At 40.6% G+C, this 21,796-nt stretch overlaps 2 protein-coding genes and 1 long non-coding RNA gene across 4 annotated transcripts; 1 reads left to right on the top strand and 2 right to left on the bottom strand.

The window, feature by feature from the left end:
* Nucleotides 1–1,804: 1,804 nt before the first annotated feature.
* LOC101468061 (cystatin-B) lies at nt 1,805–4,245 on the bottom strand. The gene is made up of 3 exons (XM_004546724.6): nt 3,568–4,245; nt 3,388–3,489; nt 1,805–2,593 (listed from the first exon to the last, which is right to left on the bottom strand). The coding sequence occupies exons 1-3, from the start codon at nt 3,706–3,708 to the stop codon at nt 2,465–2,467; spliced, it is 372 nt and encodes a 123-aa protein (XP_004546781.1). The 5' UTR covers nt 3,709–4,245; the 3' UTR covers nt 1,805–2,464.
* Nucleotides 4,246–9,690: 5,445 nt separating this feature from the next.
* LOC143420306 (uncharacterized) lies at nt 9,691–14,257 on the top strand. 2 transcript variants are annotated; one of them, XR_013100126.1, is made up of 3 exons: nt 9,691–9,794; nt 10,955–11,027; nt 12,664–14,257. It is a non-coding gene; the product is annotated as an uncharacterized LOC143420306 (long non-coding RNA). The 2 variants fall into 2 exon arrangements; XR_013100125.1 differs by lacking the exon at nt 12,664–14,257 and adding an exon at nt 11,542–11,617.
* A 113-nt stretch (nt 14,258–14,370) lies between these two features.
* LOC101467760 (cystatin-B-like) lies at nt 14,371–16,633 on the bottom strand. The gene is made up of 3 exons (XM_004546723.4): nt 16,458–16,633; nt 16,254–16,355; nt 14,371–16,098 (listed from the first exon to the last, which is right to left on the bottom strand). The coding sequence occupies exons 1-3, from the start codon at nt 16,530–16,532 to the stop codon at nt 15,973–15,975; spliced, it is 303 nt and encodes a 100-aa protein (XP_004546780.1). The 5' UTR covers nt 16,533–16,633; the 3' UTR covers nt 14,371–15,972.
* Nucleotides 16,634–21,796: the final 5,163 nt, after the last annotated feature.

Genomic DNA, 21,796 nt, shown 5'->3' with positions numbered 1-21,796 from the left:
GACAAATATAAAATAGTATTTTTGTACCAGAAGGTGATTTCTAATGAGCTGTTAGCCAAGATGCTGGTATAACTTGGTATGATCTGCAGTTATTAAAAAGATTAGGAAACTGAACAACAAGTGAAGGACAGAAATAAAGTGGCAGACCTAAAGAACACAAACAACACAACAAAACAAAAAAGAACAGCCTACAACAGATTAACTGTATCTGAAAGTCATGTTCTTCAGAAATGAAAAAAAAATATCCAGAAAAAACCCTGACACAGTCGGTCCAACTACTCTATCATTTTTAAGCAAGGCTGAGATTTGTCAAGTTACACAAGAACTGCACTGAATATCAGTGGCCACAGCTCTTATGGAGAGATGAATCCAAATTTGAAGTTTTTGGTTCAAATAATTCTCTTAACTGTTTACTGAAACATATTCCAACTAGAAAGTGCATTTTCTGAAGAAACTGCAGTGTGAATGCTGAAATCTGAATGTATGCACTGAAATGAAATAATTAATGAATATTAAGCTAAAAATGTTGAATGAGTTGGAAAATACAGACTTTTTAACCTGAAAACCAAAGTGCAGAACTTTTGAAAGCTGATGTTCACACAGAAGAAGTTGGAAAATAGCTGAAAACGTTTAAAATGTAAATTAGAAAAATGAATATTAAAAGTTCACATTCTTTAAATCACTGAATGATTATGTCATGGTCCTGAGTCTGCCGACTCAGTGTTTTGTGTTTCTTTATGCTTTTGTTTATTCTGATTATGTATTCCGTTATGATTTGCCATTTATTAGGTTTCTGTTCTGTGCCTGCCCTGGTCCCACTTCCGTGTTCCCTCTGTCTGTCTATGGCGTCACACTGTCTGCTTCTGAATCTGTCTGTTTAGTTTAGTGTCTTGTCTGGTTCCCCGTGTCTGAGTTTCCTGTTTTATTCTGAAGGTCCCCGACTCATGTGAGTGTGTTCAATTTACGTTTCCCCTGTCCCGTCAGCTCTGATTTCTCCCAGGTGTGTTGCCCTCCCGTCTCTCATCCCCTGATTACTGGTGTGTGTATTTAAGCCCTGTGTGTTCTCCTGCCTGTTGGTCTGTGTTCCACGGTGTCCTGTTCCTCGTCTGCTTCTGCTGGAGCTGCACACCTGCCTCTTCTCCCCCCCCCCCCTTGCTACTTCAATCATGAAACGGATCAATGATCAGCTGATCGGCGTTTATCTCTTGTTTGTTTATCGTTCACTTTGCCAGGATCCTTTTTCTACATATCTGACAGCTGGTAACTGTGCAGGGGCGGTCTAGCAAAGTTTGGCCAGGGGGGGCAGGTAGGGCATTAACAGGGAGAGGGGGGCACAAAGAAATACTTTTCTTCCTTATTCACATTTAAAATATCTAGCTTTTAAAAAATAATTATCAATCTTACAAACGATTGATGGATACATATATACCATCAAAACCGTGTACATCACTGTCACAACAGTTTTTCATTCAAAGGCTTTATGATTTTTCCTATAATGGTGGGCCGGTCTCTAGTCAAAATGCCCAGGCTGATTTTTTTGTCCCAAACCAGCCCTGTATGCAGCTCATCTGCAGTCTGGTGTTGCAGTCTCATGAAAGAATAAAGTTACGTTGAACCCAAGCACACCATTGTTTTCCTTGTGACATTACCAATAAGTTTGATGTGTCACATGGCCCTCTTCTTATTGATGAAACAAAAGTTGTATCCAAGATGGCCGACTTCTAAATGGCCACTATGGTCACCACCCATCTTTAGGAATTTGCCCCATCACATATACTAATGTGCCACAAACAGGACTTTAATATCACCAACCATTCCCATTTTATTACGGTGTATCCATATAAATGGGCCACCCTGTACATAGCACAACTTTTAATTCAAATCTGGTCACAAATACCTTAGCAAATGAAATACTGTTTTGTTTGTTTGTTTTTTTAAATTACACCCTTTGAAATGATATTAAAAGAACTCAAAATCAGGTTATCAGACCTTCATGATTAATTCTGTTACATCGTCCAAAACTGACCAAGTTTATACAGCTATGTGACATAAATTACACTTTAAATACACTGTTCACATATGCGTCCCACATACACAGTCACACTCGTTTCACTCCTCTTTGATAAGTAAGCAGACTTGAACCACATTAATATACAAAGTCTGCAAATTGCAGAGTTTTTAATTTTTGTAAAACATTCCAGAAATAAGTCTTCCAAAAAAAAAAACAAAAAACAAAAAACAGACAAACATGAAAGGACTATTTTTCTGCTGTGATTTGAATAATCGGCTATATTCTTTTCCACCCACCTCGTATTTAACTGATTCCCTTTGCCTTCCATTATCTGTAGTTGGTTATTATATGTAAACAAGGAAAGCTTTCCCCTCATGAAGAGGCAAGTTATTAATGGATTACATTGAGAGGACAGGCTGTAGGCACTGATGCTTTCACTGGTTCATTGTCCCATTAGAAGTACTCAATACTGTCATTCTGAGTCTTGGGGTGCTGCAGATCAGTCAGCTCAAGCGTTCCTCCATAAGCCGGGAGTTTCTCATAAACACGGAGGTGAACATATTCGTTTCCTCCCACATGGACCTGCAAGGAAAGTTAAAGGAGATGCTTGATGTGCACATAGAAGTAATCCTGATCATTTTATTTTATCAATGTAAGCCACAGCTGTGGGCCAAACAACATGCATGGAAAAGGAGAATCCACATCTTCATATATAGAGTGCCTGATTGTTGTAGTGTTCACAAACAGAACATTTGTTGAGCTCTGTTCATGGCTGACAGAGTTTATGAAGTAAATATGTGCTTATGCTTCTTTATTTAAGCCCTAGTGCACAGGTGTTGAACTCCAGGCCTCGAGGGTCTAAATTACCTCCTCAACATGTCCTGAAGTTCTCCAGAAGCCTGGTAATGAACTAATCATTTGATTCAGGTATGTTGAAACAGGGTGATATCTAAAACCTGCAGGACACCAGCCCTCGAGGCCTGCAGTTCGACACCCCCGCCCCTAGTGTGCGTTGTGTGTGACAAGCGATCATTCACAAGAACTGGAAAAACCGGAAATGCTCGTCCTGTGCCACACCAGGAGTGTGAGGTGCACTTTGTGTGGAATTTGTGAAATTTGTGTGGAAACAATGATTGAAAGCCTCAGCTATGAAGCTAGAAAATCAATAACAGTTAAAGGTTTGCACACACCTTCTTTTAAAATCACTACATATGTGAAGAGATAGTAACTGAAAACCCCCCACTGATCATTGCTTTAGTTTTCACCTGACAGATCACATTATCAATCAATGCTCTTTTTAATTATATTTTATTGCATGCAAGACCTCAGAGCTTTGCAGTGTTGCCACTGCTCACTGCTTGCATTACAAACATTACCTTAATGAAGTAGTTGGTCCCAGCTACGACCTGTGTTTTGTAGTTCTCTGCAGTGAAAACCTCGAAGTTTCTCCCGGTTTTCTGCTCTGCGAGAGGCTTCATCTGAATAACAATGACAGCAAAATCAATATGAATGACAGGCCCTGTGTGTGAGTGTAAAAATCTCCCGTTTCTACTCACTGCATCACAGATCTTCTGAACTGCTTCATCAGCCTGCTCCACCTCGGTCAGCCCTCCGCACATTTCCACTTCGACAACATTTTGTTGGTAAAAAATGACCAAAAAGCTAATAAACACACGCCAATTCACAAGACTCTGCATTGTGGACCAGCGCAGAGGAAGATGGGTGTTTGTTGGTACAGTATTTGTAAACGATCATGTGAAAAACCAAATAACACAACAGCCAGTCATATGACTTCGCATTTTGAACCGTACCATCAGCTCAAGAACAAGGGGGTGGTAAAAATCAAAAACAAAACAAGCACACTTAGACTAGCACAAGAAAATAATAACTTTTGCCCACATTTTTACCGCATGTGTGGGTTTGTCGGGGCGTATGACAAAATACTCTTGAGTCTGCCGGGAAGTGAAAATACAGGGTGTGAGCTGTGATTGAAATATTGGAAAGGATCACACATGAATCACAGCCTGAGTACTGCTTTTAGCTCTTCCTTTCCGGTTATCCTACTTCTGATACCTGAACCTCAGCCTTTCCAAATCTCCAAAAATTTTATTTATTTAATACAATTATACCAACTGAGCTTAAGGAGATAGAAACAAAGTATTGATTCTAATGAGCTAGTATCGATCAGATACCAATACTAGAGTTGGTATTGATCCAACTACCTCTAGTGCACAGGTGTCCTGCAGGTTTTTGATGTGTCCTTGATCCATCACAGCTGATTTAAATGGCTGAATTACCTCCTCAACATGTCTTGACGTTCTCCAGAAGCCTGGTAATGAACTATTCATTTGTTTCAGGTGTGTTGATCCAGGATGATATTTAAATCTTGCAGGACACCAGGGGTCCGTTCTTCGTACGTCGCTTACTACATCCAAGATCAAATGACACATCCATATGTACATCCAAGACCAAATCATCGCGCTAACTCTGAGCTCGCTATTCCGGTTCCCCGAACACACCTGCTGTTGAGGATTAGTACAGCTGGATGAAGTAATGTGAGATCACTGGGTGTCGTAAAAGGGGCTACGCATCGATAGTAGAAACATTGATCGGCAACCCTCTGATTGGTCGGCGAAAATGTCAAATAGCGCGCTCAGTACTTTTTCGGCAGCAGAGCAAGAACTCTTGAGTGAGGGATTTCAGGAGTTTCAGAGTTTAATTAAAACGCAAGGGAACACTGCAAAGGCTGCAAAAGCAAGGAGAGAGGGCTGGCAGAAAGTTGCTGACAAATTAAACTCGTAAGTAATTTAATAATAACAATAATAATGGAGTGGATTGATATAGCGCTTTTCAAGGCACCCAAAGCGCATGACAATGCCACTATTCAGTCACTCTCACATTCACACACTGGTGGAGGCAAGCTGCGGTTGTAGCCACAGCTGCCCTGGGGCAGACTGACAGAAGCCAGGCTGCCATATCGCGCCATCGGCCCCTCTGGCCAACACCAGTAGGCGGTAGGGTAGATTTATTATATTACACTATATTATCCAATAAAATATATATATATATATGAGTCTGCCTACAGGAGGGAGGTTGAACGTCTGGTGTCTTGGTGCAGCCACAACAACCTGGTGCTGAATGCCCAGAAGCACACAGTCCCACTCTCTCCCCTCCCCCCCCCCCAATCATCCTGACTGACACCCCCATCACTCAGGACCTGAAGTGGGAGCCCACCATCACCTCCGTCATCAAGAAAGCCCAGCAGAGGATGTACTTCCTGAGGCAGCTGAAGAAATTCAACCTGCCAACACGGACGATGATGCAATTCTACACCGCAATCATCGAGTCCATCCTCACCTCCTCCATCACCGTGTGGTACGCTGGAGCCACTATCAGGGACAAACAGAGACTGCAGCGTGTTGTGCGCTCTGCTGAGAAGGTGATTGGCTGTAGACTCCCATCTCTGCAGGACCTATACACCTCCAGGACACTGCGGCGTGCAGCTCGGATCTCAGCTGACCCTTCTCACCCTGGACACAGTCTGTTTGACCTGCTCCCCTCAGGCAGGAGGCTCCGGTCCATTCGCACCAGAACCTCTCGCCATAAGAACAGTTTCTTCCCCTCTGCTGTTGGACACATGAACAATAAACGTACGACTGTTCCCACCACTAACACATGACCCTACGCTGTGTTCATTGCATCATTCCATGTTTCGGCACTGATCACCACCTGCACTCATGTATATATCTTTCTACGTAGCACTTTTAATTCTTATTCTTACTTTTATTTTTTTCATGTCTATATAAGCGCAATTTATGACAGTATGTTTGCACTGAAGCACCGCAGCAATTTCCTAATGTTGTAAACCTGCTCAACATTTGGCAATAAAACCCTTTCTGATTTCTGATTATGTTAAATTATGTTATATTATATCCCCTTTCACATTAGAGCCACAACAGGACCCACTAGAACATGGGAACAAGTAAAAGTGAAATATAAGAATATTCTACAGAATGGCAATATTCATCACTTATATTGCTTTTAGTCTCTTGGAAAGAGACCCTGTAATACTCTGTTAGTTTGTTCATAACAGCAACCAAGAAAAGGGCAGAGCAAAAAAAAGACAGGTGGTGGTCCTGCACCCCTTCGTCAACAAGTTGGTTAAGTGAATAATACCCTCACGGGAATATCGATATCTCTCTATGAGCACACTGTCACGCTGAGCTAAAGGATCCTGTCTGTCCCGCAATATACGCTGAATTCTGAGGACTCTCCTTATCAATCTTGCACCTTCCGCAATGGGTCGCTCGCGTAAACGGACAGGACATGGCTGCGACAGGCTTCCCAAATCCACCTTCGCTTTTATAGCCGTGGTCTCTCATCTTGATTACACGAAGTAATTTACAATTACTACTCTGAAATATGAATTACATCTGTAATAATCACATACATGTAATAGAATGATTAATAGTACATTTCCCTTTTTTAGGAAATGACCTGTATGTATCTGTGTGAAATCAATAAATGGATCAAGTACTGCATTATCTTTAGTTACATTGATGTTATTTATTTATGGTGAAACAGTGGTGGAATATCGCTGTTGCTTTCGTATAAATGAAGCGGACATACCTGCGTGGCCGCGATCTAATCCTGTTTACATAAAGTAAACCTGCTCCCGAGCAGGTTTACGCTTACGGCTCTGTTGCTACGACAGCAAGTCCCGGATGAGCTTCGGGGAACCGAACGATCCAGGATCACGCGAAATCGTCAACAATCAAATCCAGCTAACTTACTTAGCGAGGAACGGACCCCTGATCTGGAGGCCTGGAGTTTGACACCCCTGCTCTAGTGTACACGCCTCTCTGTGGTTTAGATATTATTTTATTACTATTATTTGTCGTTTAAGGCTGTAGAGATTAGACTTTACTGTTCCCTAGTTGTTGTTGTTTTGTTTAGTTTTTTTCTGGGGGGGAATCTTCTCTTCACATGCTTTTAAGTGAGTTTCAGGATGCTCTGCTTAATTATTACTCTTTTCTAGTTAACATTTGGAGCCGGAAATGGTAGATGCAAAAATAAAAAAAATTTAAAAAAGAGATTTTAATGACTGCAAACAGCATCAAAATAAAAAATAGGGAGATGAAAATACAGCCACAAAGTGATACAAACTAAAGGAAAAAAATGCAGTATAGACAAACAGCTGAAAATGATGTGTTGAAGGTTGCAATAAGGCCACTATAAGATGGTCAACTAGATTAAATAGTTAATATATTTAAATAAATAAAGGAAGGCTGAATGATCCGGTCAAAGCATGGTGGAGATGTACAAACGATCAAGATGTGTAGAAGACATAACAAGGACATCTGCTGGATAAGTGGGACTAATTCAAGATTACAAAGAAATTCAGCTGTGGCTGACGTCTTAATACTGATTATCTTCTGTATGGACGACCATGTCCATCATTGTAAAACACAATAAATTAGAGAGATTAATAGCCTGAATAATTCTTTAATGTTTGGTTAGATTCTGTATATGCTGCACAAATATGTCTCTAAAAATAGGATAACATGTGTTGGACTTTTGGGAGTCTTCCCTCACACACACATACACACAGAGATAATTCAGACAAGAGTACTGTTAACCTTACAGTTATTATAGATGAAGCTCTGGACAAATATGAAAATAAAAAAAAAAATCATCAGAAGCTGCAATAATGGTAAAAACAGAAGTTAATAACTAGCAAGAAATCAACAATCACAATCATTTAGTTTTTTGCAGAATTTAACTTTTAATGCTTCAAATGATGAACTCCAGTTGTTAGATATTTTAGTATTATGGGAGCATTTACTGGGTACTTTTTTGATGATATTAGACAGAAGATTCTGTGACTCAACAATGCTCTTTATGTTAACCGTCATTTTCTCTTGCTTTGTCAACTCAAGATTTTATGGTGTGAAAGTAGATACTAAGGTTGGAGGGAAAACACCAACAAATCACTCTTTTACTCAGGGCCGGCCCGTGGCATAGGCCGTATAGGCAAACGCCAGTGCCACAAATGTTGAAAAAAAAAAAAAAGTTGGTACTATTATTTCTAAATACAAAAAATAATCCCACGTTAATTAAAATGCAAAGTAAAGCTTATTTAATAGAAATATTATTTGTTACAACATTACACTACACTGCTGATGTAGGGGGGCGCCACCTAAAATCTTGCCTAGGGCGCCAGATTGGTTAGGGCCGTTTCTGCTTTTACTTATCACTCCCTTGCAGAAGATGTTTATGTGAAGACTATCTGGGTTGTGTCAGAACTCACGGATGTAGGAGACCTCTGTATAAGATTTATAGGCCTTGATAGTGCATCTTACTGCAATTGTAGAACAAAGGATTCTAACTGTCTAGTGTTTAACGGACCTGTCAAAGGTATGTTGAGATATGATTGTAGAAGGCGTCTTTCAGAGCTGGGGGACCTTCCTTATATGGTTTTAACTTGTTGACACACGAACTTTCTGCCTATAAATACTGCTGCACAAAAGAATAAAACTTTGAGTTGATTTTGGGAAGGCAACCTGAACAGTCTCTGTATCATTTTGTTCTCCTAACTGCTCCCCACGTCGTAACTAACCCGCTGACGGCATATCTGAGTGCTACTTGAGAATATATTGCTGAGTGTTACTTAATAATTTTGAATCTTATAGGGTAAAGACAAAACTCTGCTTATAGACGCCCACGCCTCGGGGAAACCCGATCCACGGACCAGACCCGGGACGGAGTTTCTTTCAATTTTGGTGTCAGAAGTGGGATACGCCGACGAAGGTAAATACGTGTCTTTTTTTTTATTTATAAGACTGTGTTAGACCTTTCTCAGTGACCCACTTACTAAGTAAATTAAAACAGAAAGACACAGGAAGTTGCCTGTTGTTTTGAAAACGCATGCTAAAAAAGCGAGAAGTTGCTCGTTAAGTGAGAAGCTGCTCACCAAAAACAAAAGAAAAGATAAAATTGCTAGCAATAAATTGAAACCTCAGCTGTGCCACAGCAAAAATACTAGCATAAATCCTTCAAGCGTGTAAACCCCTCTGGAAATCACTGAACATGGGTCAGAATAATTCAATGACCTCAGACAGGTCCGATGAAAAATCGAAATTAACTGTAAAACCGAAAATATATATATATAAAGTCACAAATAACGGCTCAGTACGACTCCCACCTCCGGTTACGTGTAACCCACGTCCGCGAATCGGTGAAGACTTCCATGATTACGTATCCAGAACATGTGGAAGTGCTTACGTGACTGATTTTGTCTACAACTTAAGAACTGTAAGTTTAATGCATTCTAATTTATTTCCGGAGCCCTATCCCGAACGATTATCGCCAGAAAACAGGTCAGTAGAAATGTTGAATACCAGGCACATGCAGAGGAGGGGGGGGGGGGGGGGGGGGCTAGAGGGGCTTGAGCACCCGCCCCTTTCCTGATGGGTGCCCAAGGTGCCCTTTTGTTGAGGCAACTTTAAAAAAAATACTTTTTTTTAAATGTGTGTGTGCGTGCGGAGTCCTGTCTGTGCCCCTCAACAATAATATTTAACTATTAATCACAGTTTTGCTAAATAAAAGGCTCTGGCTTGCATCAGTCACATGCTCACATTTAACCAATGATCGCCCTTGACGGCAGAACGCGCTGGTTACGATCCGGGAACGAGCTCACAAAGAGCACGCGCACTTTTTCCGGTCCGCAGCTGTAGGAGAAACACGAGTTAACTCAGAGACACAGACTGATGCGACAAAACCAGTAAGTAGGTGTACAGCGTACACTGTAGTGTATAGCACCCAGGAGTATTAGCTTATTACGTACACGTTGGTAAGCTGTCTTGTTGCAACTGACGAACTGAAACAAACGAGCGTGCTGTGTGTGCAACAGCGCGACAAACATTACCTGTCCTTTTATTAACTGCACAAGTAGTGCTGGTCATAGCTGCTGGCTACCTGTGTAAGGCTGTCATGGGTCTGTAGCTCTGTCACCGTTTTAGGGAACATATTTAGCTTTAAAGCAAGTTACAGGGCTTTTCCTGCCTTTCTGGAGGGATTATATTTTACTAAAAAACGATCTAATATGCATGTCCACATAATTATGCATTATTATAATTATAATATATTAAAAACACACGCTGTATTTTAAAGAACATACATTAAGAAGCAGATTATATTAGATTTATATTATATAATAATTATATTATATTTATAAGACAAAATTTGGATTTTACAACAGTAAAATTATTGTATCTCTACAGTTTAAAAATGTAATAAACTTTGCCCCTGCACAGAGTGGATAGTGAAACAAATGGAATCAACATAATGACATTATTTCATATTTATTACTTTTTTCCCCTCATTGCTTTATTATTGTAGCTCTAGTAATAAATAATAATGTAAGGATTCTGGATCAGCACCATGATGCCCACAGTATATACAGTATTCTGAAGGTCTAAAGTGTTACTGTGTGTGCGTGCATGTGTGTGTTTTATTTATATGGATTTTTTTTAATTATTACTCATGATATAACATTGTCCAGACATGCCTGGTAAGGACATGAGGAGGAAACAGTAGGAGCTGTGTGAGGCTACTAAAGGCAGTGCTATAACATTTTTCTGTCATCATTTTATTTTAGATTAAGTGCTGGAGTTGTTAGGTGTGGATAATTAGATTATAGTTTATTGCAATAGCAAGTTGTGCCTTGTTCTCAGATAGACAGCAAGTGGAGAGCGATATATGAAATGATGGGATGGAAGGAAGAAGAGAAGCAAAGAGTGATTCACAGGCAGAGCCTAAATTATTTCTCAGTTTTTTGTTGCCTTATGGTTCCAAGCGCTGTCACCAATCTTTGCATTTTGTTATTATCTCATGACATTTAATCAGCTACCATCTCTCCTATGGACTTTTTAATGTCTACAGTCTCAGATCAACACAGCCCTGCCCTCCAGCACCATCAGCAGCAACCCCTCAACAGCAACATTGTACCCATCAGGTAAAGCATCGGCTATGTTTGCTTTGCCTTGTTGCCCATATTAGATTCTTGATGAATGTGTGTTGTTGTTATTCAGCCTGGTTCAATGTGCCCCTTTTTAACTTTGAGCACCCGCCCCTTTAAACCTCTCTGCACAGCCCTGTTGAATACCATTTGCGATAAGAAAAGTAGTCTGCTTAAAAAGTCCTGTAGAAAATATATGATAGAATGCCGCGATGTGATACATCGAATGTCACCACTATGGAAAAAGGGACCGGAACCAGGTGTAGATGCTTTAACATCAAATAAAGCTAGTGCAGGCTCTAGCATAGAACATAAATCTACCACAGGAAAAGCTAGTCTTGCATGCCCAGCCGTTCAGCCTACGGCCCCACCGCCTTACGAAGATGAGACCGAATTAATAGTTGCTGCAGCAGCTGCACGCACACAACGTCAGCATTCTGATCCAACCAGCTTAAAAGAAAGTGACGGAAAACCGATCGCTAATTCTGATCTTGTTCAAACACTTTTGCAGGCTATACAGCTGCCATCGGCCGTTGCAGTCGTTAAAACGAAAGGACACAGTACAGCTGACACAGACGAAGCAGCAGGTAATGCCCTACCAGACGTGACTGCCAAGGCTGCAGCTGTGTCACAGCTCCCACCTCCACAGGAAGTATTATCTGTGCCCCTACAGCTGCCACTTGTTACACTCCCAGACTATTTAGAAACAAATTTTGATTTAAAATTTATACAAGAGCAGGCCTCTGCATCTGATTACACCTATTGGGAGGATAATGACTGTACCTTAGATGACAGAGATGGCCTATACAAAAATCTTGAGGGTTTGATTGCCCTCCCATCTTCCCTACTGCCAGTCCTTGTCCGACATTTTCACGGTGTGAGTCATGTCGGACAAAGAGGGGTAATAGGGGCAATAAAATCAAGATTTGTTATTGAGAAAACATCACATGCAGTAAAAAGCATATTAGCAACCTGTCTAACATGTGCACGAACTAATGTAGGGAGACCAAAAGCAAAACATCAGCATTTACCACAACCAGATTTTCCATTTCATACATTACAAATTGATTTTACACATATGCCAGCACAAGGAAGCATCAAGTACTTACTGGTAATAGTGGATCAATTTAGTAAATGGGTAGAAGCTTACCCAACATCAAAAGAAACTGCAGAAGTAGTCTGTCAAAAGTTGTGCAATGAAATAATACCCAGATTCGGAATACCTCACCAAATTAACAGTGATAGAGGACCTTCATTCACATCAGAAGTAATTCAAAAGTGTGCTAAAACTCTAGGAATAGACTGGAAATATCATGTGCCATACCACCCTCAGAGTTCAGGAGTTGTAGAAAGAATGAATAGGACCATAAAAAATCGCCTGACTAAAGCAATGATAGAAACAGGAATGACCTGGGTCAAATTACTTCCTCAAGTCCTCTGCGAGATTAGAATGACTCCATCCGCAGCAACCAAATTATCTCCATTTGAAATAATCATGGGAAGACCATTTCCAACACCATGGTCAGCCTCCAGAGGGGCACCGCTATTGGAAGGGGATGTAGACACTGCATTGTCCGACTATGTTCACAATCTGGTAGAAACACTGAATAATAACTATCAGAAACTCTCTCAGCCTCTCCCTTCTACAGATCCAACCCATCCGTGGAAAACAGGAGACGTGGTGTTGGTGAAGTCGCTAAAACCAAGGACACCCGGGGAGGTCGTGTATTCCAGCCCCCAGACTGTACTTGCAGTGACGAGAACCAGCATCCTTACAGACGGACAACTGCAGTGGATACACGCCAGCAGGGTTAAGAGCAGCCCCACCGAACCATCTCAGGCGTCGGATCAAGGAGACGATGACTCAGGCGAGCCAGCGCCCGGAGCCAATATACATACACACACGGAATCACTGATTAACACACAACGCCTGAAAGAGCCAAGACTCAGAGAGCTCTTTGATCCTCCACATGAACAACAACAAGGTACTCGAACATCCAGCAGGAACAGAAAGCCGAGAGTACCACATGATGTCTAATCTGATAAAGCAAGACTCATTCCATCCTGATAATGGAGAAAATGAAATGCCCATTGTCATCATACGACGCTTATTCGATGTCTCTCGAACCTGGGACCAGGCCAGGAGACGACTGAAGAACTGTGTTTTTTCTTATATATTTAGGTTATTTATCATATCTATCGCATTAACTTTAGGATTTTTCTTTGCTATTTTGTATTGTAGACTGCAACCATGTTCACATTTTTGCAGGTCGTATTTTGCTGACAATACCTCATGCTCCATTTGGCAAGACACCCACCTAGTACGCTCCTCACGTTCCCTAAAATCAGTAAATAGCAACACAGATGCCACTAATAAACCATTTTATGCACCCCCTACAGCAGGAGTTAACTCCTGGTATGAAAATGCCAGAACAGCCGCTCGTGATTTAGGAACCAGTAACTGTTATGTCTGTTCAAAGGGTAATCCTGATCAGGTAATAGTAGGATACCCCATATCCGGTTTCCCCCTCACTGAGGGACTAGAGAAAATCGGCGGAGATAATGCTCTCCTCAAAGACACTTTACAGTTGACTCTGAGCCCTCTCGACTGCCTACTTAGACACACACACACACCAACTAACCCTGAGACTCCATTAGGCGAATTATTGAAGTTGTCTAATGACACCGCAGGGACCTGCGCCCCAATGAAACGCCCCAAGAATAGGTTAAAACCCTCACTGCCCCTAGGACAGATCCCTTTCCATTTTAATACTAGCATGATATGTCTGCGCAGACTAAAGTTAACTGGCCCAGACACCCACATAGATTATACAAAGGATAACTATACATTCTTCTCTGACTCCCCAGGTGCACGCTGCAATGAGACATGGCTAGCTGTCTCTGTGGCTGAAGTTTTATCATATCTGGAGGAACACACACACAGTTCAAGTTCAAGCGGAGAATCGATCATTGTTCCCCCAGAGGGTGTATTATATGACACTGACTGGGGGAAGTTAGTTAAATCACACATGGTCACACGCCTAACTAGAGCAATCCCTAACGGTTATTGGTTGTGCAACAATACTCTTAGATTAGCCTTACCTGTTAATTGGACCGGTACCTGTGGTCTAGTAACTTTAGCCCAAGAACTACTAATACAACAAACCTCAGATCTGCCTGTATCCAGCAGACGTACAAAACGCTCCGCTTACTCACATGACGTTTACATAGATGCTATAGGAGTTCCACGCGGGATACCAAATGAATTAAAGGCACAAGGAGAAACCTCTGCAGGGTTTGCCTCAATATTACCGTGGGTGCAGATAAACAAAAATGTAGCCTGGATTAATTATGTTTATTACCATCAGCAAAGACATATTAATCTGACCAATACGGCCCTTACAGCCCTAGGAGAACAGATGTCTGCTACCTCTTTAATGACCATGCAAAATAGAATGGTCTTAGATATGCTGTTAGCTGAGAAAGGAGGTGTCTGTGCTATGTTTGGAGATGTATGCTGTACCTTCATTCCCAATAATACTGCCCCTAATGGTTCATTCACACAAGCTATGAATAAACTTAAAACATTGCAGATAGAACTGAAAACCAATTCAGGTCATGGTCAGTGGCTAGACAAGTGGTTACAGGACATGTTTGGAAGATGGAAGGAACTAATTGTAGCCTTTGTAACAGTATGTATTATTTTGTTTTTGATGATTATTGCCTGTTATGTGATGCCATATATATGCTCAATGATGACCCGTATAGCTACTAGTACAGCTGCCTCAACGTATTTGAAATTGACAAAAACTGACCCAGATGATGTGCCAGATGTCGCCAATGATGATCCTGATGTATATATTGAGCATTAGGTTGTGAATTACTCCGTTATCCAAGAAGGGAATGAAGTTTTTTTTTTTGTTTTTTTTTTCCTTAGAATTTTGATATCAAGCTTGCTCGGAGGACAAGTTACATTTTCCTTTAGATTATGTTATTACATTTTGCCTTTATATTGTGTTATTATTGTGTGATAATAAAGAAGGGAACTGTTAGATATTTTAGTATTATGGGAGCATTTACTGGGTACTTTTTTGATGATATTAGACAGAAGATTCTGTGACTCAACAATGCTCTTTATGTTAACCGTCATTTTCTCTTGCTTTGTCAACTCAAGATTTTATGGTGTGAAAGTAGATACTAAGGTTGGAGGGAAAACACCAACAAATCACTCTTTTACTTATCACTCCCTTGCAGAAGATGTTTATGTGAAGACCATCTGGGTTGTGTCAGAACTCACGGATGTAGGAGACCTCTGTATAAGATTTATAGGCCTTGATAGTGCATCTTACTGCAATTGTAGAACAAAGGATTCTAACTGTCTAGTGTTTAACGGACCTGTCAAAGGTATGTTGAGATACAATTGTAGAAGACCTCTTTCAGAGCTGGGGGACCTTCCTTATATGGTTTTAACTTGAAACTTGTTGACACACGAACTTTCTGCCTATAAATACTGCTGCACAAAAGAATAAAACTTTGAGTTGATTTTGGGAAGGCAACCTGAACAGTCTCTGTATCATTTTGTTCTCCTAACTGCTCCCGACGTCGTAACTAACCCGCTGACGGCATATCTGAGTGCTACTTGAGAATATATTGCTGAGTGTTACTTAATAATTTTGAATCTTATAGGGTAAAGACAAAACTCTGCTTATAGACGCCCACGCCTCGGGGAAACCCGATCCACGGACCAGACCCGGGACGGAGTTTCTTTCACCAGTCAGTGCTATATGTCTAGAAATAACGATTTTTTTAAAATATATTGATTATAACTTTAACTTTTGAAGGAGCATTATTGCAGTTTTTTCTTTCAGGATAATAAAACAGCACATGTCATGAGGCAGCAGCTTGGAGGCAGAGAGCAGCTGAAATACAAAGTGTGACCTCATTAAAAAGGTTGGATGGGATCTTTGTCATGATGGTCTTCCACGCCAGTAACTACGGCTTCTCCTCCATAACATGGAAGCTTCTTCCAGACCCGCAGATGAAGGTAGCTGGATCCTCCCACATGTACCTGCAGTCAAATCAGAGGAAACTTGTACTTGTTGAACACTGAAGATCTTCAATCTGCTCAACAGCTCATCTGGATCTCACAAGTAACTCAGTCCATAAACACTTTCTTTATTTTCTTCCATTAATAATCACTATCATGTCTGATGTCACAGTTACCTTGATGTCATAGTTGATTCCTTGCACCACTTGACTCTTGTACTGAACAGCTTTGAACACGACATATGCTTCATTTCTTTTTTCCTCTACTTGACACTTAACCTGTGTATGGACAAAATAAAAGTAAAACATGACGTAAAATGCAGAGCACAGAGTTGATGTGTCTGTTTAATATGTGAGTCTGAATGTTGTGAAGAAGCTCACCTCATCACAGATTGTCTGAATTTCCTCATCAGCGTCTTTCACCTTCGAGAATCCTCCACATTTTATGGCATCCATTGTGAAAGTCCGCTGAAATAAACAGAGGAGACAGTTTTCTTGTTGTATGTGTCTAAAACATACTGGTGCCAGTCCAAGTACATATACTGGGTAAGTGACCTGGAAACTTACTGGAAGGTGACTCTAACGCATGATAGGAGGAGCAACATGTGACACGACAGCCCCTAAATGTTTGCTTAGAATGTCTTCTTGAAATATCTACTTGTGTAATTGTGTCTTAAATTATCTGTGTCTTTAAAACAGATAAACCTTTGCTTTTATATTAACATTTTTTTAGACGACTAAAAAGGATGATAACTAAAACGTGTTTGTCGTAGTCCTGTCAGTCTGTAGTCTGTGATAAATGTCTTATAAAAATAATTTATGTGCCACGGCTGTGGCTGTCAAAAAATAAATACATTGAACTTTGCAAATTCTTCTTTAAGCTGACTGTCCAGAGATAAGCTATCAAACCTGTGATAGATCAATATGCCAGATCTGTAAGTCAAAAAAGTGTGTGACTGAGGAAACTTACAGTTTTGCAAAATACCCCAAAAACATGTTTTCAAGAAAATTCTAAAAGCAAACTTGAGTCTATTTAAACCTGTTTAGAGCAGATGATTTACTTTATTTTTACAAACATATAAACTTCATAGATAAAGTAAGGAAACTTATATTTGAGCAATCATTTCTTTGCTGTCACACTTGGCAATAAATCTTATGCTATTGGAAAGTTTGTTTATTTTCCCTTAAATGGGGCCATGTTTGTAAGGAGAATGTATTCCTGCGTTGAGCAGCAGAGGTGAGAATGTGGATTATGCCCATAAAAAATTGCCAGATCTTCTCTGCCAAAGCCAAATAGCTTATTCTGCTATTGACTCTTGTTTTGAGCTTCAGGTACCCCAGGTACTACCAATCCAGTGCCTGATTGGTGCCCACTTAGTATCTCTGTGAGCATGAACCCTGGTGCAGCGATCATATGCTCCAAGCATGCTACATTTAACTGATGTGGATAGGGCCTGTGCTATAGGGCAACTTCAAACTTGACACCAGAGGAACATGACACCACAAGAAGACCGTTTCCACACACTGTCTGCATTTAGAAACCGTAAGCAGTCAGCTACAGATTTGCAGTCAAAGTTTGCAGGATGATTTTGCCAATGGTGCTCTGTCCAGACAATCCATCAGGCCCATAAGCACTGACGTCAGCGACATGTGCACTAAGCATGACCCTGAGGAGAAATTTCATGTTTAGCAATGAATGCAGACTCTGCATTCAGCAGCAGGACTGTAGGATCAAAGTCTAGAAAAGACACAGACGCTATGCTGATTGATGCATTGATAAGACAGCTTTTGCAGAGTTTGTGCCTTTGCAGAAAGATATCGAGATTCTATCATGTAACAACTGGGAACACGGGAAGCTTGAGAAGTACCAAGGGCTCAGAGAAGATGTGGAGGGTGAAGGTAACAGTGGTCCCAGTGGTAATCGGAGCACTAGGTGCAGTGACTCCCAAGCTAGGCGAGTGGCACCAGGAAATCCTGGAACAACATCCGAGATCTCTGTCTTGAACAGCAGGATACTGCACAGGACCCTCAAGATCCCAGGCCTCTGGTGGAGGATCTGAGCTGGAAGGATAGACAGTCTGCAGGGGCGAGAGGGGAATTTTAAAATAATACATTAATTGATTAATAGATTATACAGTTTATATAATTTATATCTTCATTTATCTAATCTACACACACACACGCACAGTTACTTTAGCCTTCCCCACTGCTCTGCCACCAACTTACCGTAAGGTTGACAGCTGCAACTATTCTGGTGCACGCAGCACTATGGAGGTAATTACATTATACACACGCAGCACTGAGGCCGTCCAAAGAGCAGCGACTTCATCCAAAATGCTGCACATGTCACAATGCTTTCACATTTACAAGATAACTGCAAAACAATTATTAAATAAATACAAGATGCAGTTGCGTTCATAGTCAACATCACCAGAACTCTTACCATCAATAACACACACTGCAGCAATCAATATACTTACAGGTATCTGAACACACACTGGCAGTCCTGGACTTTCCTCACCACCAGCCTATATCTGACATTTCCCACTTCAGTGTGCAGCTCTCTTATTTCAGCCATGGGGTGCCCAGCATTCCCAGGCTTAATGACTGACGGAGTGGAGCCGTCAGGGTGCATGCACTCAGAGCATGACTCATGACCAAAACATATTATATCCAGTAAGTAAGATCAACTCAGTTTATAGTGTCATTTACTGCTTATATCATTAAACTGATGTTCAAATTTGCTAATAAAATAATGCTGACAACCTACTGAGCACCTTTCATGTGTACTTTCAGTTATCTCCTAAAAGTTGGAAAAGTAGATTTCAATCAATAAAAGACTCTCTGACTGAACTGTGCTTTATTTTAGGTCACCTTCACATATACGTTCAAAAAGGATAACATGCTAAATGAAATATAACTCTCCAAATGATGCTATAATTGACTCTTGCACACGGGACGTGGGGAAGAAAAGTATTTAGAAGAAAAGACCCTGCATCATTCCATGTTTGGCACTGATCACCACCTGCACTCATGTATATATCTTTCTACGTAGCACTCTTAATTCTTATTCTCATGTATATATCTCATGTACAGCTCATGCACATATCTTTCTACGTAGCACTTTTAATTCTTATCCCTACTTTTATTTTTTCATGTCTATTTAAGTGCTATTTATGACACTATTTAAGTGCTATTTATGACACTATGTTTGCACTGAAGCACCGCGGCAATTTCCTAATGTTGTAAACCTGCTCAACATTTGGCAATAAACCCCTTTCTGATTCTGATTCTGATTCTGATTAAACTTCAGTCTCACATGGTTGTTGCTACAAGAACGTAAAATATGATTTTGTGAATTTGAAAACACAAAGCATTGTGTGCTAAAATCCTTCAATTCAGAGCCTGGAGACATGCTTACAGCATTTCTCTCTCATATCCTTTGCAGCTCTCTTTTTTAGCTCATTATTTTCTCACCTTTTTTACTTTTCTGGTTATTGCACCCTCTCAGATGTGACTACAGGGAAGCTCTCTGTCCATATCTCTTCCTGCTGTACTGCCCTCTGATGACTTCTTTGCCCTTCTCTCAATCTTTTCTATCTTTTCTTCACATCTTTCAAACCTACATAACTTTTTCACACCTCCTGATATAAAACTCCATAGTTTTTTTTGTTCTATATAAATCTCTGCTTTTTCACCTCCTCTGCTATAGTCCATCCTTTCTCCCTTTTACCAGGATAAGAAACTGATTCTTAATACTTAATTTTGGATGAATTGTTTTCCTAAACGCTGCCAAAATCCAGGTTTTACTGATAAATCTTTGCTTGGTGGAGGGACTTTAAATGTTTTCTTCTCTCTGCTGCTTTTCTTTTTATACTGACCGTATTTATTTTATCCTGCAGTCAAGTCAGGCGTGCATGCTGTTTGTGAGGCAAAGCAGAGGGAAAGGTGGGATTACAAATGCACAAGAGGCTGATTAGACAATGAGACCCAGGAGGGCGCAAAAGTAAAGATGAAAGCAAAACTTAACCAAACCAAACTTTTTCCACCACTTGGTGAGTAGTTGGCATCAGTGTTGGTCAAGTTACTTGAAAAAAGTAATCAGTAACTAATTACTATGAATGTGAAACGAGCTTAGATTATAGGACTCACATGTTTTCATTTCTAGTCTTTAAAACCTGTCTCTACCCATCTAGTATTAATTCCTTCTGGTATACAAGTATGTATATTATGCACACACACAAACACACATGCTGCTATTACCCATTTCTTGTTTTTATACCTAAGATGAATTATTGTTGAATGAAGACATTTTTCAAACACATGTAAAATGTGGCCAATTGTGTTTATTGGGTAAAGGAAAAGGTAGAAGGGGGAAAAGGGGGGATAGAAAGAAGGAAAGAGAGAGGAGAGAAAACCCCAACAATCCCCTCTGAGCAAGCACCAGGCGACAGTGGATAGGAAAAACTCCTTTTAAAGTGAAAGAAACCTAAAGGAGAAACCTATGGCAGAACCAGGCTCAGGAGGGGGCAGTCAACTGCCGGGACTGGTCGGGGGGTGAGGGTGAAAAAAGAAAAAGGAGGGAGGGGAAGGGGGAAAATGAAGATGGAATAGAGGTGGAGGAAGACGAGCTTACATCAGGTGAGAAGCAGCAGTGTCCCTCCTCCAGAACCAGTGGAAACGTTTTCTCTTCTTTTTTAGATATTCTTCCACCAGCACTTTTTTCTCAATGATGAGGGTTTTCAGCTCATCCATTGTTTCTGTGTTTTCTTTCTCAAGTTTGTTGCATCTTTTCACCATGTCTTCTAATTGTTCTTGTTTTTCTTTAAGATGGTCTTTCAGTTCTTTAACTGTTGCCTCCTCTATTTGCTTTGCCTTGTGCACATCTGTGTGCATGTCTTCCAGCTGCTGGTTTCTCTTCTGGATATCTTGAAGTCTACACTGCAGGTCTTTATGTGTTTTCTGTTGTTCTTGCTTTTGTGCCTGGATTTCAGTGTTTTTGTGCTTCAAGGTCTTAGAAAGTTCTTCAAGTTCTGTATTTTTTCTCAGCATTGCATTGATGCTACTCTGCATCGCTGAGCATTGATTTGCCAGTTTTTTCTTTTCTCCTTCCAGTACAGTTGTTTTGTACTTTGTTTCATTATACAGTTCTTGGAGTTCTTCATTTTTCCTTTGAAGAATAAGTTTTTCTTCTTCCAGTTGTATTTTCTGTTGGTCTTTTTCTTGAAGCAGCTGGTTATTTCCGTGCACTTTTTTATCGAGCCTGATTTGGAGCAATCTGTGTTTTTCCTCCATCTCGTCAACATTGGAGCCCATTTGTTTCAGTTTAATTTCCATTTGCTTCTTGTTTTGAAGCAACTGTTGATTTTTGTGCAGAGTTTTGTCATGTTTCACCTGCAGAGCTTTGTATTTTTCCTCCATGGCTTGGAGTTTGCTCTGCAGGTCGCTCTGCTCTACGGGCTCTTGTTTTTTGTCTTGGAGGATCTCCTTATTTCTCTCCAGAGCTTCATCAAGCATAACTTGCAAGCCTTCATTTTGTGTCTTGATGTTCTTCATCTTGCAATCCATTTCTTCCTTTTGTATTTTCTGTTGGTCTTTCTCGTGAACCAACTCTTTATTTCTTTCCAGAGCTTCATCAAGCATAACTTGGAAGCCTTCATTTTGTTTCTCGATGTTCCTCAGCTTGCAATACATTTCTTCCTGATGTATTTGCTGTTGGT

This window comes from Maylandia zebra, linkage group LG9 (genome assembly GCF_041146795.1).
Source record: "Maylandia zebra isolate NMK-2024a linkage group LG9, Mzebra_GT3a, whole genome shotgun sequence".
Taxonomy (NCBI): Eukaryota; Metazoa; Chordata; class Actinopteri; order Cichliformes; family Cichlidae; genus Maylandia; species Maylandia zebra.
This window is presented reverse-complemented; position numbering and strand designations above follow the sequence as displayed.

Bases quoted from the DNA above. Each gene is read 5' to 3' on its own strand.
- LOC101468061 (XM_004546724.6), bottom strand. From the start codon at position 3,708: ATGCAGAGTCTTGTGAATTGGCGTGTGTTTATTAGCTTTTTGGTCATT. The intron at 3,490-3,567 runs GTGAGTAGAAAC...ATTGTTATTCAG, and splicing joins TTCAGAAGATCTGTGATGCA to ATGAAGCCTCTCGCAGAGCA. The intron at 2,594-3,387 runs GTAATGTTTGTA...CTTTCCTTGCAG, and splicing joins GGACCAACTACTTCATTAAG to GTCCATGTGGGAGGAAACGA.
- LOC101467760 (XM_004546723.4), bottom strand. From the start codon at position 16,532: ATGGATGCCATAAAATGTGGAGGATTCTCGAAGGTGAAAGACGCTGAT. The intron at 16,356-16,457 runs GTGAGCTTCTTC...GTCCATACACAG, and splicing joins TTCAGACAATCTGTGATGAG to GTTAAGTGTCAAGTAGAGGA. The intron at 16,099-16,253 runs GTAACTGTGACA...ATTTGACTGCAG, and splicing joins GAATCAACTATGACATCAAG to GTACATGTGGGAGGATCCAG.